The 19,512-nt window shown below is 41.4% G+C and overlaps 1 protein-coding gene across 4 annotated transcripts in view; it reads left to right on the top strand.

The window, feature by feature from the left end:
- krt222 (keratin 222) overlaps positions 1 to 19,432 on the top strand; it is a 31,968-nt gene extending 12,536 nt beyond the window's left edge. For all 4 annotated transcript variants that reach the window (XM_051384818.1, XM_051384819.1, XM_051384820.1 and 1 more), the window contains 9 exons: positions 80 to 280; positions 4,734 to 4,816; positions 5,726 to 5,879; positions 8,820 to 9,107; positions 11,451 to 11,576; positions 12,733 to 12,953; positions 14,654 to 14,874; positions 14,948 to 15,050; positions 16,876 to 19,432. In XM_051384818.1, the coding sequence (XP_051240778.1) occupies positions 86 to 280; positions 4,734 to 4,816; positions 5,726 to 5,879; positions 8,820 to 9,107; positions 11,451 to 11,576; positions 12,733 to 12,953; positions 14,654 to 14,874; positions 14,948 to 15,050; positions 16,876 to 17,089 (1,605 nt within the window). In that variant the 5' untranslated portion in view covers positions 80 to 85 and the 3' untranslated portion in view covers positions 17,090 to 19,432. The remainder of the gene's footprint in view (positions 1 to 79; positions 281 to 4,733; positions 4,817 to 5,725; positions 5,880 to 8,819; positions 9,108 to 11,450; positions 11,577 to 12,732; positions 12,954 to 14,653; positions 14,875 to 14,947; positions 15,051 to 16,875) is intronic.
- The last annotated feature ends 80 nt before the right edge of the window (positions 19,433 to 19,512 follow it).

Genomic DNA, 19,512 nt, shown 5'->3' on the forward strand with positions numbered 1-19,512 from the left:
CCGGCTGTGTCATTTGACTGTATGGAAATATTAGTGGCTTATTGTGTGTGTGATAACATTTGGGTGTGCACTCTCTCAGTTCTCCATGGACTTGCAAGACTCCAAGCACACCATGTGGGGTCTGAACGCCAGACTGAAGGGCTTCCTGGAGCAGGTGAACTGGCTGCAGGAGGCCAACCAGCAGCTGGAGGCTCAGATAGCCGATTGGGGCGTCAGGAGCACCTCACGCTCCCGGGACTGGTCCCAACAAGAACAGACTGTCAATGAGCTCCGTGCACAGGTCAGATTCATCATTTGGACTATTAAAAAATGTCTGTAATTGGACAGCTGTTTGACAGGCAAGGATATGATAGTATTGCAGGTGTGCTACAGGCGTATTTCCACTCAGGCTTTATGATTATGCTCCATTACAGCGGCTCAAGGCCATATTGGCTGGCACACAACCGGAGCAGCTGTGTATAATCAAACAGCATTGACTGCAGTGAAAACAGAGACACAGTCGATTACTAGTATAGATGCCAACAGCGTGCAGCATCATGTGAACAGCCTCATGTTCCCTTTAAGAGCAGATAAAGAGCTTTAATGGCAGCGGTGCAACCCCGGTTTGAAACAGTCCCAGTGCTGGCTGTGTTACAAGTGACTACATTTATTAAAACCATCATGTAACAACTTTGTTACACTGAACCTGATACAAAGACTGAGAGTCTGTGGTGGTTGAATATGGGCTATAAAGGCTGTTGAAGATGCAGTGTGTAACATTTAGGAAATGGAATATCATATTCATAGGTATGTTTTTATTAGTGTATAATCACAATCAAATAAGAATCATTGTGTTTTCATTATCTTAGAGTGAGCTGTTTTTATTAACGGACCTTCTGTGGAGGCCGCCATGTTGAACCACCATGTTTCTACGGTAGCTCAGAAGGGACAAACCAAACACTGGCTGTAGATAGTGGAATTAACTTTTTTCGCAGCCACCATAGTTTCTCCTTCGTACTTGGAAGGGGAGGGTGAAGAGAGGGAGTTTCAATCTGCAATTTTACCACTAGATGCCACTAAATCCTACACACTGGACCTGTAATTGGGAGAATCAGCAGACAGACTTCTTGATACATAAAACTCTTTTCAAAACCAACTGGATACTGAAACTCATCAGCTAAAAGAATGTATTTGTTAGTTCTGTAAAAGTTTAACCACGTGAGAATCAGTCTCGCCAGGCTGCTTGGCTCTGATCTGTGCATTTGTGGCCCAATTAGTAGTACCACATCTTTTGAGGAGTACTGGCCGCTACGGGGGTAGGCGCTAGGTGTGACGCTCAATTTTGCTTTTCTCCCAACAGGCTTCAGTAAGAGTTTGACTACATTATATGGTTCGTTGATCTGATTGGTTGACGTTCTCCTGTGATAGACGGTGACAGACAATGGTAGATCCAATCACCTCTGAAATGCCTGCCCTTTTCCAAACAGTTTCCAATGATGACTTCCCAGGTGATTCTGTGTAACAAACCATCTGGCGCAGTTAGGTTAGTAAAAGTTGTTTCAGGGCAGTGTCTCCACATCAAACCAGCTTGTTGCAGAAGCAGGTATGTGTGCCATTGCTGCTGGATCAGAGCCAGAGAGACTCAGCAAGCTGACACACACAGCAAGAATGAGGAACTCTTTATTATTTTAAAGGCCATTCCACTTAGTAAACCATTAACGCCAACTGGCATGGTGATCTCACATGACACGACTTGATGGTTTTCAACTGCTCTTTGGTTTTAGTGTCACTTTCCGCATGAGTTGGTGTCACTGACAGACACTTTAATCACTCTCTTGTTTCTCGTCGCATACGTCGTCATCCAGTTTGGCTGATGTTCCCATGGCTATGGCAGGCACCAGTGCAAACTCTGCTGGCTTCATTGTTCACTGATCCACAGAATGCTTTCATGTTAACATATAGGATTACTTTGCTATTTATCGTCTTACAAGATGCTTTGTTGTCTTTTTATGTACAGCATAGAGTTAATGATGGGCAATCAACTGGTAAGACTTTACGTGTAAGATCTTGTCAGTTTACTGTCACTCATCTCACTGGGGCTCAAAGAGGGGCAGGTGATACTGAAACATCCACATTATTAGTGTATTTTAATGCTTATGGTCTAAATGTTATGGAATATTCCATGTTTTCTTTGGCTTTCCTTCAAAATGGGTGTGTCTTACTAATGCACTATTAAGAAAGGGCGTGTTAACATTTTTATGTGTGTGATAAAAGTCAAGGAGACCTTTTTCTACTTGGAATTAACTTTCATCCAGATAGCTGAAAATAAAATGAAACTTGAAATAATTGTTAATCTTTTTACACACATTTTAGCCACTACTAATGTTAAACAAATATATATAGTAGTTTGTTGGCTGCTGAGGTAAGATGTTAGTTTTATTCCAAGTATGTATTCACTGTGTACTTTGGCCGAGATTGAGCCCCGAGGGGAGGTGAGGTGTGGAGAGAAAGACGCTGTAAACGACGCTGATTTGCTTTTAACTTAGGCATGGCCGTCTCAGTTTCCCCAACAATGCAAAAATCATTTTGATTGTCACAACCAATTTGCTGTGCTATAAACCACAACAATTATTACTCAAGTAGATGTTTTCAACCTGATTAATTCACCAGACTGCACAGGGACAGCATAGTTTAGTTTATATATTATATAATATAATAAATTCAGGTCCTCACAATGCATGGATGCTTTATTTTAGTACAAAAGTTGAGGTTTGTGCAAAACTTCATCATAGCTGTTTTGTTAGTAGATGAATTTAGCTGAATACAGCCATCCCTGGTCTCCCCTGTCTGTCAACAAACACAGTTGTTGGAGACCAAAAATAATTAGTAAGGCAGAACAACTGTATCTTAGTGTGGGGCTAGCTTGTTTACACATGAGATCTGAATGCCAAAAAAAATTTACTTACATCATCAAAGTATGATCATTACAGTCAGTAGAGGTAATACATTTTAAATATTTTTAAGTTGAGTTCCCACCTTTTAGAAGATAACTGCTAATCCAATATATGACAATAACTGTTAGAAGCTCCAGTTTATCTGGCAGTGGGATTTGAATTTGAACATTCAGTGCAGGCTGGTTTACACCAGGGAAGAAGTTCACGCTATAAAGTACTTGAAATGGCTTTACTAGAAAATCATTTGTGCTGGAAATGTGAAAGGCACAAAGTCAGCTTTACCCGTGCAATGTGGGCCTGCCCTCTGGTTCTACCTTTCTAGGAAGAGATACAATACAGGAGTGGCTAGATATATCTGTGCCTGAATCAATTCAACTTTGTTTAATAATGCATACAAAGTATGATCTTGTCTCTCTGTAAGGTTTTATTCAAGTCATCCATACATGGGCTCAACGCCACCGTCACACACTCTCGTATGTGAAAGTCCGAAAGAGCCCCGATTGGAAGAAGCAGTATGGTTTTATCCAGGGCCGCTCTAGGCATAGGCGATATAGGCGGTCGCCTAGAGCGCCATCTGCTGGAGGGGCGCCGCCAGTCACCCTCGAGGGAGAAAAAAAAATAAATAAATTTCAATGCCCATTAACAAAGAAACAGATAAACAATGACATGTTTCTCGCTTGTGGTGCTGAGTCACGTGACGTGTGGTCATTGGCTGCGCACCTCAGAGGGTAAGACAGGTGTCACAGAGGTCAGGTCACGTCAAGTGACAGACAGGTTATGTTTTGATATATCTTGCGAGATGAAACGGCCGTCAAAGCCCTCGGGTGCGCAGTACCGAAAAAGAAGAAAGGAGGAGAAGAAGAAGTCCCAAAATAAAGGTATTATGTCATCTTTTTTTAAATGCCGTTTTGTGTGAAGACTCTTCATTTGTATTAGCTTGCTAACTAGGTTGAAAAAAAGCAACAGTAGCTTAACACTAGAGCGGCCAAGACGGTCATTTTGACCGTTTTCAAATTTATATGTGCAATAACTTTGTTGAATAAAAAAATGCAATACTGCTGTTACCTGACTTTTCCTAAAAGTGTCTGTATTTTAATTTAGAATAGTTTTTCTATAAATTACGCAAAAGACAAAGAAAATATGATATGTTTTACCTATTTCGGCCATAAGCAGTCATATTGACCGCACATCATTTCCCGGGGTTTCATTGTTACATTTTTCGCGCGGTTTGCACTGTCATTGTCTCTCTTGTCTCTAACTTTGTTAGCGGTCTCCAGCTGTGCTACTTTGCAAATGTACTTGTACTTGGGGGGTAATCTCGCCTAGGGCACCAAATGGGCTAGAGCCGGCCCTGGTTTTCTCCCTGTTGGAGCGTCACTCTAACACAGTTACACATTCCTGAGTTCTGGGACAGTAAACACACAGATAGTGTGGTGAGATGATCATGTCCTTGGCTTCTTAGTGAAGTCTCAACATCCGGCTGTTTACTTGGACATAGAGTGTAGTTAGAAACAGGGTTAAAGGTTGTATGCATATAAAAGCCTCTTTAACAGTTGCATACGGTTTTACAATGACCAGGTCAAAGGGTTGTATAGGTCCTTAAAAATTGCCATTACAGGGGACAGGGCCCAATATTTCCAACCCTAACAGGCTTTATTTCACCCAAATGCCTCAGGCTAGGCCAACTTTACCAATTTACATTTTCATATAAAAAAAGTCACTCTGCCTGTTGTAGAATTGCACATTGTTTTTTCACATTCCCTGATCTAATCTCACATCATTGTATTTTGTTTCTGTCAGGTTGGCAAACTACTGATGGAGAATGCCCAGCTGGCATTGCAGTCTGACAACATGAAGTCCAGAGCTGCTGCCATCCAGGCCAGGTCAGCTGTAGTTTTCCTCCTCTCCCTTGATCAATACAGTCTAGGGCTTATTGATTAGTATATTAGGTGTGAGATTCCACCCTGTAAACATATTTCTCTTATTCATACAGTTTAGGTCCAAAGTGATTCAGAACATTTTTTCTTGTATTTTAATTGGTAACATAGAAACACAAGCTAATGGAAAATGTGCAGGAATTATTACTGGCCCATAAAAGCATCACAATATACTAAACATAGGTGTGGAATAACTGCCAAAGACTTCCTGTTTTCATTCTGCTGCAATCCTTTTCCAGTCCTCTGTTATCTAACTCAGGCCAGTTCCCGCTCCTGCGAGCCAACCTGCATACAAATCCAGGCTTTGTGCCGCGTCGGCACTTTCGCTTATGTATTGATGCAGAGTGACACAGAGCCCCCACCCCCCTACCTCCCCACCACCTCTCCACTGTCAGGCATTAACCCCTGAAGGACAGTGTGGCGACACGCTGAAGCTTGAAATAAATACACCTGTTCTATTTATAGCACCCGCTCCTGACTAGCTGAGAGTGTCTCTGTTTATGACACACTTAATGATGACAAGCTCTTTTTTTCTACTATTTCAGCAACACCTTCCTTCATGATCATGCACCAGAAGTAGATCGTTCAGCTAAAACCACAGTCTTCTTAGTCGATGCTCACTGTAGCTATTGTTGGAATCCCTTTTAAAGGAAGTTAAACTGAGTATCACTGAGGACTGTGTCAATACTTTACATTTGAACTTGATCTGTTGCACTCCATTTGAATATATGTATATTCTCTGGCCGCCCTCTGTTTATAACCATTGGTTTTTAAGTAACAGATGCATGCCGTGGCTAACAATAAACACTGTATGAGGCTTAATAAATAACCTTTGCTGTTGCCATGACATCATAGGTGTGAGACGGAGGAGAGGAACACCAGCCGTCTGGAGCAACAGGTGGCTCTGCTCAGGCAGTCAAAGAGGAATGCAGATCAGAGCAGCATGACGCTGCAGGCGGACCTACGGCACTCCATGACAGAGCTGCAGGAGATGCACCAGGAGTTTGAGGTCAATGCTCTGCAAATGCTTGTCATGACATCTCTTTCTTTCTTTCTTTTTCATCTTTGTGTCCTTCCAATTTATCCGTCTGCCTGTTTCACTGTGCCTTCCTCTTTCTATCCTCCTGTCTATCTCTATTTTTTGATTTTGCTTTTCCCTCTGTAAGCACAGTCTCACACTACACCCCTTCATTCATCCATGCAATAAAAACTAAATTTAACTTTACAGTGCCAGCCTGACAGCAGAGTACGAATAAGATTCAGATGATAGCCTGAGTATCCTTGGGTGCAGTGTTGTCAGTTATGGAAGGCAAAATGGCAGAGCTGCCAACTCTCATGCTTTCGCCGTGTGACACACGGTTTTGTCTGTTTTCACACGCACTCACGCCACACATCCAATTTCTCACGCAAAAAAAATCCGATCTTGGGCCGAGACTCGTTCGTTCCTTTTTATACTCCCCGACGGTAGATGGCGCTGATGAGCACCACTGAACCCTATGCGCTGCACCCATATATGCTGCACCCTGTTCTATATATACAGTCTATAGCACCCCGAAGTTAGCGACAGAAGAAGAGATACAGAGAAAGACAGCGGGAGAAACTACCTCGAGAAGTCTGATGAGAATCTGAGCTGAGAGTATGTAACAATGAAATGTCATCCAATTGAGTACTCACTCTCTTAAACTTCAAATCTTGAAATAAATTATTTGTGTATGTGCGTGTAAACATGATTTAGTGTGGTGAAGGCTGTCATAACAAGCAGCAGGAGACCCGTTTTTGGCTGAACATAAATCATGAAGTGCTCTTAAGAATACAATTATTCACAGCATAGGTTAGGTTTCAGTTAAGATTTAGATTAATACCATTCTAATCAAAATATCAATCAACCTACAGGTACCTCGGTCAAATCTTAAACACTGGTCTATGAATAAGGCTTTATTGGGATACAGGCAGTCATTTACGCACAACAATAGTTTTCTGGTTGAATGTTCAGCTCAAGTCTAGAAGGCCCTACAAGTCATGATGCCGAACATGAATCAGAATAAGTTCAGGTATTGCACATCTTTAGCAGACCACCCAAAAATCCACTAGAATGCAGGAAATCACATCTACTTAATCCAAAATTTCAGCTCTGTCTGCTTCTCAGAATGTAACCAATATTGTCCATCTCCAGTAGACTGCCCCTATCAGTGGCTTTGGGCCTCCCCACAAACCACCAGAATGCAGGGTACAACATGGGTACAACATCAAATGAATTCCAATTCTCTGATATCTGAGCCACCAACTTGTGTGACTGCGTGCGCGGCTGGATTTTGGTCACCCCCGACAAAATCTCACTCCAAGGTTTTTTGAAAAGTTGGCAGGTATGAAATGGTCTCAAGTGAGGGGCCAAAAAAATGAATAAACCCTTTAATTGGTTCAAAAACATGATGATGTCACCAAATACCTGCAAAACTAATGATATTCCCATCAGCCTCAAGCAGCCTTGGTCAACAACACTCTCCTTTCCTGTACTTAAATATGCTACGTGCTAAGCCATCCACAAACACAAGCTAAATTAACAGAGAATTCATTCTCTGATAAACGGCCTCATGCATTAGAAAAGTACACAGTTAAAACAACCAAAGAGCTAATAGAACAATGGCCAGTCGTCAGGGAGAAGAAAACACTGAATTTGTCAAAAAAAGAAACCCATTAAGTATGTATGATTCATAACAATTAAAATACAGACAGAGCATTGTATAGAAAGTTACTAAAAATATCAGAGAAACTCATCTCTGATGAATATTCACAGGAAAGTATCTGCTCAAAATTCACTCAAATCTCTTGTAGCTAGTGAAACTTTGTCAGTCGCTTGCTAGCTAGTTACATCTGCAAGGTAATGTTAACAAAACCCTAGCTAACTAGCTAGCTAATCTACATAAATCGTTAGCTAGCTGGTTAGCTAATGTCCTGCTAAAATTAGCTGTGATTAGCTAATTCAAGATGTGATATTGTCGCTTTTAACCTTTTAACCTTTTTTTGTTGGAAATGAGATGTTGTGTGATTTCTGACGACTGGCGAACACTGAACGTAACAGGTAACCATTGCTGATAACAGCATGAGCAGAAAATATAGAAGATCTGTGAGGATCCATTTGTCACCTCAACATTTTGCCGGCTTGGTGCTAAATGTGACCACAGAGAGAGGCTGCAGGATCCTGATCCTATTACTGTGTAATATACTGTATTTCAATATGTAATTATCTATTACGTTATTATGTTTTTAGACACTCGTACTGTAACTTCCAGCCCTGACATTATAGCCCTTTCGTGTGTGTGTGTGTGTGTGTGTGTGTGTGTGTGTGTGTGTGTGTGTGTGTATTTGATTTGTGAGTTACGCTTCACAGCATCTAACGATTCCTCATCTCTTCGCTCTGACCTCATCCACCCCTCCTCTCCCCTACCTTTCCTACCTCCTTTTCTTCATTTTCTCATTCCTGCTGACTAATAACTGCCCTCCCTCACTTCCAGTATGTTTTTCTGCATACAGCACACACACACACACACACACACACACACACACACACACACACACACACACACACACATATGCACACATGTAGTACTCTAACTAACTGTTTCTTTTCCTCTTGCCTCTGCATTGCGTGGACTGTCTCACAATCCCCTGCCCACCCCCCACCCACCCACCACACACACGCACACCCACACACACACACACACACACACACACACCCCCCACACACACATTGCTCTTACACTCCTTTTCTCCTTTGCATTAAGTCACCTATTCAGTCACAAATCAGTTTTTTCCACCTCTTTGTCTATGTTTTTCTTTTGCAATTCTCACTCTTTACATCATTCACTCTCTCTCTGTCTTTCTCTCTATCTCTCTCTGTCTCTCTCCCCCCTCCCTCCCCCTCTTGCTCCCTCCGGTTGGCTGTTCGCAGGCAGCCCGGGCTCTACAGCTGCAGCGAGCCGGCTCCTGCGATGCTCTGTTAGTGACGGCCACAGCAGCAGCAGCAGCAGCAGGACGGGAGGAGGAGGATGGCACAGGGATGGAGCTCACCCAGCTCCTCGACCGAATCAGAGCGCAGTGCGATCAGAGCAGACTTCCCGGCCCAGGCGGGAGACACCTTGGCCTGGGCGCCGTTTCAAATCCACTCCCCAGCTCGGTCGGGCCTAGCCGCTCTGGAGCAGCAGCTGCATCCAGAACACACGGAGGAGCTCTCAGTGAGGTACGCATCCACTCCTGCATCTTCACCTATGCTTTTTTTTCTACGCCTCTGTCATGTTGTCCTGGCCCACTGCCAGCCAGACACACCCTCAAGACCAAATCCAGGCCGTCCCATAAGCAAGGCAGACTGATATATATCCTCGGCTGATGTTGAATTATTAGCAGTGTTTGTTGAATGTGGTAAAGGGCTGTAGGTTTAGGACCCAACATGCTTCTTGGCTTGGGAACCGGAGGGTGGCCGGTTCAAGTCCCACAGACCACAAAATATGGAGTGTGGACTGGTAGCTGGAGAGGTGCCAGTTTCACCTCCTGTGCACTACCGAGGTGCCCTTGAGCAAGGCAACCTAACCCCAAAACCTGCTCATGGGGCGCTGTTAACGTTGTAGCCCCATCACTCCACCATCTCTCTCCCCTTTGCATGTCCACAAGTGCACGAAGTGTGCATTTCAGCCTGTGTGTGTGTGTATAAAAAGAGTGAAAATTTCCCCTAGGAGATCAATAAAGTATATCTTCTTCTTCTTCTCCCTCCTGTTTTGTGTATGTGTGTGTCTGTATTTGCCCTCTTGCAGATTTGTGCATGTTTTTGCCTCATTGTCTCCTCACTTACTTCACCTTTTTACAGTTACACACCATTGCAGTAGGGTGCTACAGCATACGATCAGTTACTACACTGAGTGAATGATCTCTGTTCTTCATTAAATATTTATGAGCCAAATTACAACCTGAGCACTCTAAGCTACCTTGCAGATTTTTAGCCTTAATGTAGTGGCAGTATTTTCTATTTGAAAGTAGGAACTTTTCTACTGTTATTTTAGCCTCTCTTAACTGTCCTCTTTTATGTTATGATGGGGGAAAGCACAGTCTGGGTCTGGCTTTTATTATCCCAGTGTTCCTGTGGCACAGCACAATGACTTTGGTCTGACAGTGACAATAAAGTGCCTTCGCCAAAGGCTGCAAGCTACCACAGTGCTGAAATGGAGCAGGTTTTATGAAATGCTGTTGTTTACATCAGACCTTCTCTGTCTGTCCCACTAAAGTGAGGGTTACACAATGCTGCAGTCAAAAGCCTGCATGATGATGAGAAAAAAGTGCTATACTGGGTATATTGGCATACAATAAGATGGATTGTATGTTATGATATACAGGGACACATGTGCTTCCCAGTTGCATTGTTTACATTATGAGCTGGCAAAGTTGGAGTGCAAACTACAGTGAGGAGACACAACTGATACAGGCACCAAAACTACATGACATCTATCATCATTTTGAGTGACGCCTTTGAAGCTTTAAGCTACCCTCTGGGCTTACATAGGGTCTGAAAAATATTATCAAAATCGTAACATGGCCAAATATGCAACTTGCAGAAGCTGCAGTCTTTTGATAAAAGTAAAGTCTTTGGCAAATCAACATTATAATGAAGTACTGTAGTTCTGAAGAGATGCCCTGGCCTACAAATCTTTTTGTTATTGTGGCCAGATTTAAAGCCATTCTGCATAATATTTAAACTTTTGATACTTAAGTATATTTTTACATTTTAAAATACTTCTGTACTTTTACAAATATATTTGTATTTATTTCTGCCCTGTGATATTGCTACTTTTAGTTGGTAAGTGTCAGAAAGTCAGTACCTCCTCTTCCATTGCTGCCTAAGGTGACAGATGGAATAGTAATTCTTTAGACTTAATGTAAGATAAGGAATCTTGTTGGGCAGTGTTAAGAGCTGATGTAGGATATTCTCTGCCTAAATTAGCTTATTACATAATTTTCCTATTAATTAAAACAGACTTTGTGCATTGAAACAGACAACCAGAAATGCTGAAGTAGTACATTAAACAGAGAATAACCTGCATAACTTGAGTCTTCTTCTTTTGTTTTTACTGTCAAAATATTGTCATAACTGTGCTGAGACAGCTTCACCGCTTCACTGCTTTTGAAGGGGGTTGAGGAGGGAGGGTGTGAAGAGCCTAACAGCTGTACAGTGTGTCAACACAGCTTGTACAGCTGTGTGTATACCCAGGCCTGGGTGCCCTGCTTCGCTTTCTGTTTACCTATACTGAAACACACACTACCAACATCATCACCTGTGGCTGCTTCTCCTCTCACTGTCTGACTGAGTGCCAGTTGAAAGAACTGGTGCGTGTCAGTGTGTAAGGTGGTTGCTTCTCATCTGGCCTGTTCTGTTTATCTAGTAGAGATATTAATTCCAACAATCCACATCGTGTCAACTACTACAAGCTAACACAAGTATAAATGTGTGCGTGGTTGGGTCTTTGTCTTTGGATAAGATGGTGGCAGTGGTGGTGGTGGTTCTCTGTTAATGACTGATCCCTGTCAACTCATCCAGGAGGAGGCAGCATGGGCACAGGTGAGCCTCGGGAGTGCTGTGCTGAGGGAGGCCCGGGCCGAGCTGGCTGAAGCCAGGAAGCAGTGGCACTCCCTGCAGGTGGAGATTGAGACCCTACATGCCTTGGTAAGGAAACACACACATCACATATCAGCACAGCCAACTCCCTGACAACCACACCAATAACACTTGTTCCATAGGGAGTGGCAGATTGCACATGTTGACTTTTTGTGATAAGCTAATGATAATGACAAGTTAAGAAAATATGTATATATTAGTAGCATAGGATATAACATAACCTACAATGTAGAGCTATACAGATGGGATATTTACATATTTTAGCCCCCTTTCCATTAGATTTTACCTTCCAGTCAACCTTTAATTCCTACTGCTTTCTTGATCTACTACTGCATGAAAATTATTTTCAGAGACTTGAAAACCCCCCAGTGTGTTCTATTAAAACAGATTATGATGTAATAACTGCATATGATGTGATTTAAAATATGATAACATGACTTAGAATTGAGTCTACCATCATGCTAGCAGCTCCAGAATACTAATGTTTATCAGCTATAATGTTTGCCATTTTAGTGCATAAGCATGCTAACCATTTATCACTAAACACGAAGTACAGTAAACCATAGTATTACGAATAAAAGTTTAGACCTGATGATGGCACTAGATGAAAGGTCAGAGGATTGCCAAGTTATTACAATTCATCCTCTGGGAACTTTAAATGTCACTCTGTACAACATGTTGTTGAAGTCCATTCAATAGTTGTTGAACTACATAATGGAATGTTTGAGTACATAATGAAACAACGTTTTACATGCATTGTCATAAGTTATTAAATTCTGTTGTGGTAATTACATTTTGATTTTGGTGGCAGTTGACATATGTAATGATGTTTATATGTATTAATGAAAAAGGGCATATTAAGTGTGAGAGACATACATACATGGTTACATTTTTGAGTATTTCTCACACACAAACAGTTTTTTTACATCTAAAACCATGGCAGTGTCCTTGTGGCTCAACACTACAGAGACCTGTGTTCAGGTCCTGGCAGCAGGGCCTAGGGCTGAGACCAAGCAAGCCACTTGCAGTGTTGATGGTGGGAAGCTAGTAAAGGATTACGTTCATGCACATATATATAATATTATATGTTATAATATTAGTTTCTATATGGCTCTTTAAATTCAATGTGAAGTTATTTAAGTTAAAAGTTGAAGTCAACTGTGTAGTCTTTCTCCTAACAGCTTCTTGCCTCGTTGCATTTCAGGAGAAAGGCCTGGAGAGCTCCCTGCAGAACACCCAGCAGCTGTATTCCAGCCAGCTGCAGGACCTTTCCCAGGTGATCGCTGGGCTGGAGAGTGAGCTGGAGCAGGTGAGGAGCGGACTGGCCACCCAGCGCCAACGCCACAGCGAGCTCCTCAACACCAAGATGAGGCTGGAGCGAGAGATCTCTACTTACCGACGTCTGCTGGAGCGTGAAGAGGGCAGGTGAGGGCAAGGCACAGAGAGAGGAATGGAAACATTAGAGGAAGCAGGAAGGAATCTTTGAATTTTATGATTGCAGTGTCAACCAGGAAGGTATTTTTACTTTTTGGTGAAAGGGTTTTCCCAGAGCACTGGAGGATCTTCCTGAACCTGTTGAAAGCAACCCTGAGGAAAAAACTGAAAATAAAGAAAGAAGAAAAATAAAATTGTACAGAAATATAGAGGATTTTTGCAAATTTGGGATCTAAAAAGAGGACTTTACACACACACACACTCGTTCAATGACATGACTAACACAGAAACTTCCTTTGCATTAGGACAAAGTAAACAAACAGATTTATTAATCGTTTCTTTTATACACCTATCAAACTGATAATCTCATGTGTTTGTGCTTTCAGTCTGGTCAAAGCCTACCATTCTGTCATGGATTATGTAGAATCAATCTGTACAGAAACTTAAAATCCACAATAATTGCAGGGTGAGACATACTCTGGCTGTAGAGTACAGCAAAAAGTGACATGTAACAACAGTGATTGGAAATTCCAATAATTGTATATGTAGACAAAGCACAAAGGATAAATGTAGTGAAGGTGACTAACTTTCTTCCACTGATTCATTGGCTAAACATCCAGCTTTAAGTAGACAATATGATAGAATCCAGACAGTCTGCTGTCTTAACTCATTACCTGCCTGTTCACCACGTTGTTTTACTAGGGAATATTTCATCCTATTGGCTTGCCTTTTAATTATCTTCACAGGTGTTCTGGATCTCACACTGAGCTCCTTTGCAATTTAACACATTTGCTGCATCAACCACGTGATTGTCATGTTATAGTTTGAGGAAGGTACAGTAATTTGTTTTTATGACCCTCGTAGAGATCACAGACAGATTGGAGTGCCGCCACTGGTTCTCCTCATAGCTTTGGCAGATGCTTTTCATTCAGAATAGGACTTTGACTGATGTCATTGATGCTGGGAGAGACAGGACGTGGCAGGTTAAATTTGCATTGTTTGTTCATATTTGAACAGCAAGCGGAGGCTCAAAGGACTGTGTAACAAAAAGACCTGAGACCATCCTCATCCAGTAAAAGCGGCTCTTTCTTTCTGAAGCATCCACACACATAAAACCCCAAAGGTCTGAGTTGGATATGTCTGCAGGTTAACAAAATAAAGGGCTCAAAAGATAATACTGAAAGGTCAGTGCACAATACTTTTATATTATTTTAACCATCCAAGCTGTGCAAAGAGAGTCTGTGTGTATTTGTCGGGGGGGGGGCCTTCCTTTATGATTGGCCACCCCAGGTGCCACCACATTATCCTTACTTCTTCCACTCCACACTAGGGGGGCTAAATAGGCAACATTTTGTTGATGGAAAAACTGACATGGTCATCTTCAAAGGGATCCCTTGACCTCTGACCTCAAGATATCGGAATGAAAATGGGTTCTTCAAGTCTCCCCTTTGCAGACATGCCCACTTTATGCTAATCCTGCAGTTTGGGGCAAACAATCATGCAGTTTTCTGCATGTGGTATGAATATGTTATCTTTTTTCTGCATACTGGAGTCCCTGAACAGTGTTGGAATTGCATACATTGGGAATAAGAAACATACTTCCTTGCATAAGTCAGTGCCCCACTTGTGCCACCCCAGTAAAGAAAAGTCTGTGGTTGTCATCACTCTGTATGCTGCCCTCCGGCCTGCAGGTACATGGGTCGTAACGGGCAGCCAATGAGTCTGCGGCCCTGGAGGTCGTTCGTGGAGGAGCCGAAGGAGAACGGGCTAGAGAACGGCTTCAGTGACCCTGCTGTTACTCCGGATGAACCCAAGTCTGAACCCCTGCCTGAAATACCTTCTCTCCTGCCAGCAGACAACGGGCTAAAGAAAAGCATACTGCATAGACAGCAAAGCCTTGTGATACTCACAGGTAAGAGACACACACACACTCTTGCTACAGTCATTGTCTTGTTATGATTTGTCATTATTTTGTCTTCTCACAGAGCCAGAGCAAGATAAAGACTTGCCAATCTCCACTGTGAAGACTCAGGAGATTCTTCAGGGCAATGTGGTGCGAGAGAGTGCAGAGGGTCATGGCACCATCGAGTAAGTATCGATCTTTTTGCCCCCCATTGCCCTGTAGTCAGCACCTTTGGTTCTGAAATGTAGGCATTTTATAGTAACAAGCATTAACAGCACCACTGTAGAGCACACTGGTCTACATTGCCTGGATAAATGCCTTTTTGGTTATGACACAACAATTTCTTACTTGCTTCATCTCCCGAAGCCTTGACACCTCTCAGGCTTTAACTCAGTGAGGATCTCATTGACTCATTCGTTTGTAATGACACAATCATCCATGTTCTCCCCACCCCGGCGACGTCTGGTCCCCCAGACAAGATGTACAAACTCTCAAAAGAATTACCTTTACACGTCAAACAAGTTACAGGGCATAAAACTTTGAGTTGTCTGCACAAGTTCCCATGAGTAATTCATCACAACACTGCATGGGAATTTTCCTCCTTTAATGGCTTGTGTTTGATGTGGAGATATCCGCCTGGTTTGGAGCCTTCAGGGCGTGGCACCTGTTATTGTTGGACCAGACGTGGCTTGAATGCTTTGTTCATGCTTCAGGTGTTACCAGCCGCAAAAAGCAACACACACACCCACAAAAACACACACACACACACACACACACACACACACACACACACACACACACACACACACATACATGCATGGTTAATGTCCACAGAGAGCTACACTCAAGCCCACAATACTACTGTATCTCGTAGCTGTGATCAGACAGTATAAGTAACTGTCACTTGATTCATTCATTCATTGGCTAGCCCACTGAATTTATTTTACCTAAATGTTCCTTGAATGCTTCTAGCATAATTTCACTGACAAGAAGCATTATCTTGTTGAAAATAAGTGAAATGGTTCTTGATGCTTTCAAACTAATTAATTTGGTCTACTACTTAAGTAACAGTCAGTCTCAAAGCACTTTGGGTAATATATATAAATGCAGTCCATTTCATTACACAACAAAATTCATATTTTTAATTCTTCAATTTAGATTTGATTTTTTTTGTTCACACTCACTGCTCTCATCAGCCTTGTTTCCTGTCACTGCAGGCAGCTATTCTAATAAACATATTTCAGGTGGAGATGAACAACAGAGCTAAACGATGTTATTGGACTTACATTCAGCCAGAATCATGGCTCCGAACAAATACTCATGTTGCTCTGTGTTTGCTGGATGTGCAAAAAGGCAACTGTTTGCTAACAAGCTTACCATATAAACTTGCCATGATCATCTATTAGTCTGTTAGGTTACACACTTGCATATACAGTGCTTGCCTCCTCTGCAGAGACAGGGTCTCTATTTCAAATTTAGTTAGTTGATACGGCAAAGATTCCAGCTCCGGATCTTTATTGAGTCTATTTAGTGCCAGACTGGTTGCATGTTATTACAAACTGTTCATTCTGTTATTTAGCTCTTATACCAGGTCACATCAAAGGCAATTAAAATGCTCTCCTTTGCTGCCCCCTGTTGTTCCCATGCAACCAGGTGTATCATGCATAAATGAATGAATGACATTTCTTTCTCTTTTTTTGCTATACAGTACCATTGAAATGGCCCATCCCACATGGGATAACATGGCAATAATACTATAAAGGAATAAATAGATTTCTGGCAAAGGAAAGACAAAAGAGTGCTACACACCACATTCTATGAAAGCTCCTGAACGAAAGAAACCATGTTCGACACACAATAGACAATTAAAACATAAAACACCTATTCATAATATATTTCTTAGTGTCCATGCACCTACCAAATAATCTTATAACACATAATGTTATATGACATTTATCCTGTATCATCATCACCTCTTATTGCCACTACTTCTAACCTCATTCCTACCAGGACCGAGAAGATTGACAAGGTGATAAAGCAGTGGGAAGGCTCTTTCTTTAGAGGGAATCCCAAGCTGCGGAAGAAGTCTGTGTCGCTGCGTTTTGACCTGCACATGGCTGCAGCAGATGAGGGGTGTGCCCAGACTAAACAGGACAGCCTCCCCGACGTGGAGGTGCGCCTCATCATGAAGAGATCTCGCAGCATCCCGACTATCACACAGTGACTCTGTCACTGGTTCGCTAGAGTTAGCACTGGTGTGTAGCTGTTTGTGGTAACACACTGGTGATGTTGAAGTTACAGAAATAACATCTGGGATATTGTCATCCACTACCATCATGCTTAATATGAATTTCAAATTACAACAATTATTATACTTTGCATCACAACTGATGACTGAACCTGAAATTTCTGTCAACAAACCTGACTCTGGCAAGATAAGAATTACCCATCAGGCTTTTGTGCTATCGGGGACATTTTTATAGTGCCAGAAAACCACATCAAATACATCAGACCTATTGCAATTTAATATGTTAAATTTAATATGTTAAATTATAATATATTTTTTCGTCATCATTCGAGATGAAGAAAACGTGTCTCTCAAAGCTGTCATTAGTTCAGTATGAGGTCACTGGACAAAGGAGATTATATTGACCATATGACTGCTTAACTACAGCATTTATTTCTGATTAACACTTGGTACAGGTGGCTGAGTGCACAGGTAGATGGAGGTAAATGAAGCTGTGGTTTCATATTTTTATTTTAAGGGACTGTACATAAATTGTTAGGGCGAGGGGGTTTCAGAAAATGGGAAGGATTTTTTTTTAGGCCCTGAATGCTATCTCTCCGGTTAGCACTTAATTTGTTACTATCCAACTCTGAGCATCGCAACAGAAAGCAGAACTACAGTAAAGTAAAATGTATATAAAAAAGCAAAAAGTATATGTGCCATATAAAGATTGACAATACTGAATATATTCTGAATATTCAGTAAACAGGAATCATATATTTTTGGTAATTGCCAATTCCACTTGTATTGTGCAATTTGGAAAAATATTATTCATTCAACATTTAAAGGTTATATATATGAAATAGAGCACCAGCATTTCAGACCAAAGCAGTGTGACAGATATAAAATAAACTAAAAACCATGTTTGTTAGACTTTCCACAGACTTTCCACCAATCACCGACTCTGGTTTGGTCAAAATAAACTCTTAATTCACTGAGAAAATATTTGGGAAAAGGGCTCCAACGGCTGCAATGTAAGCTTAACGTAAGTGGACCTGTCAAAGTACAGTTCTTGTTTTTGCCACTGACAGGCTCACATTTGTGTTCTGTTATGTCTGACAATTTTATGGAAAGGATCCCTACAGAGATAAACCTTTTGTTTAACCAGAAACAGCCGTAATATCACTATTGCTCGCCACCAGACTTCAGAGACAAACTTCTTTTACCTTGCATATCATTGTAACATAATTTCATTAAAAGTGGACAAAAACAAAACAACACAACAAAACTGTCTTTGTTAGTCTTTTCACTGTTCTAACAACCACTAACTCAGGTTTTGGTTCAAATAAATCGTTAATTCACAGACATAGATGATAAAAACAGCTGTTTCAGTCGCTCTACACAGAACAGACCAGATATACAAACAAACCACAGGGAGGCGGCAATAACAACACAGCAGAGGGATTCATTCTCTGTTCAGGACACCGGGACTCTACTATACTTTACAGAGCAAACAGTTGTTTGTTGCTATATTAATGTTTTCAATCTCATATATATATAACCTTTAAGGTTTAAATTGGAGCACACCATATCTTCATATCTTGTGCACTTTTAGCCATTCACCAGTGTTATATTACTGTAAGATTTTACAGAGAGGGTGTTGCAGTTTTTCTCTTTGTCAAGGGAAGGGTCCATTAAAAATATTAATGTTGGAGATGGCCACGCTTTTTAAAAAACATAATGTTCCCACCCTAATTATTTCTGTACAGTCTCTAAATGCTTGCACTGCATACAGCACTTAGAAGAACAGTAAAGGTATTTTGTCATTGCAGTTCTTTCTCTATGTGGAGGGGGAAAAAAACTTGCAACTCAAAATGATAGTGTAGCTATATTTTATGATGCATTATCAAAAAAAAAATGTGCTCACTGTGACTGTTAACTGCAGTGAGGCTCCTAACACTCACCATGTGTCTCAGAGAATTTCAATTCCCTGTCTTAACCAGAGGAGGGCAGTATTTGTAAATAGTTAACACTGCAGTGTATCTTCAATGCTCAACTCGGGTTGTGTAGAACATGCTCTGTTGCACCTTAGATTAAGAGTTTTTATGCTAAGTTTTGAGTTGGCACCAAAGATACAAGTAAGAAAACGACCATTGTGCATTGCATTTGGGTGCCTCAGAATATATCGAGAATATCTGAAGATATTATCTATGCAGTTCTGTGCTTTTTTGCTTTGCTTCATGAAGCACACTCTTCATTTGGGAACTCTGTAACTTCAGAATGAAGCATTCTGCTTTTATCTAACAATTTATCATTTAAAATAAAAAAGAACTATGTGCAGATTGTTGTGTTTTCTGTCAAATGTTTACTATCATAATTTTACTTTGATTAACTAGACAACAAAACTTCATCAACCACAA

This window comes from Dicentrarchus labrax, unplaced genomic scaffold (genome assembly GCF_905237075.1).
Source record: "Dicentrarchus labrax unplaced genomic scaffold, dlabrax2021, whole genome shotgun sequence".
Lineage (NCBI taxonomy): Eukaryota > Metazoa > Chordata > Actinopteri > Moronidae > Dicentrarchus > Dicentrarchus labrax.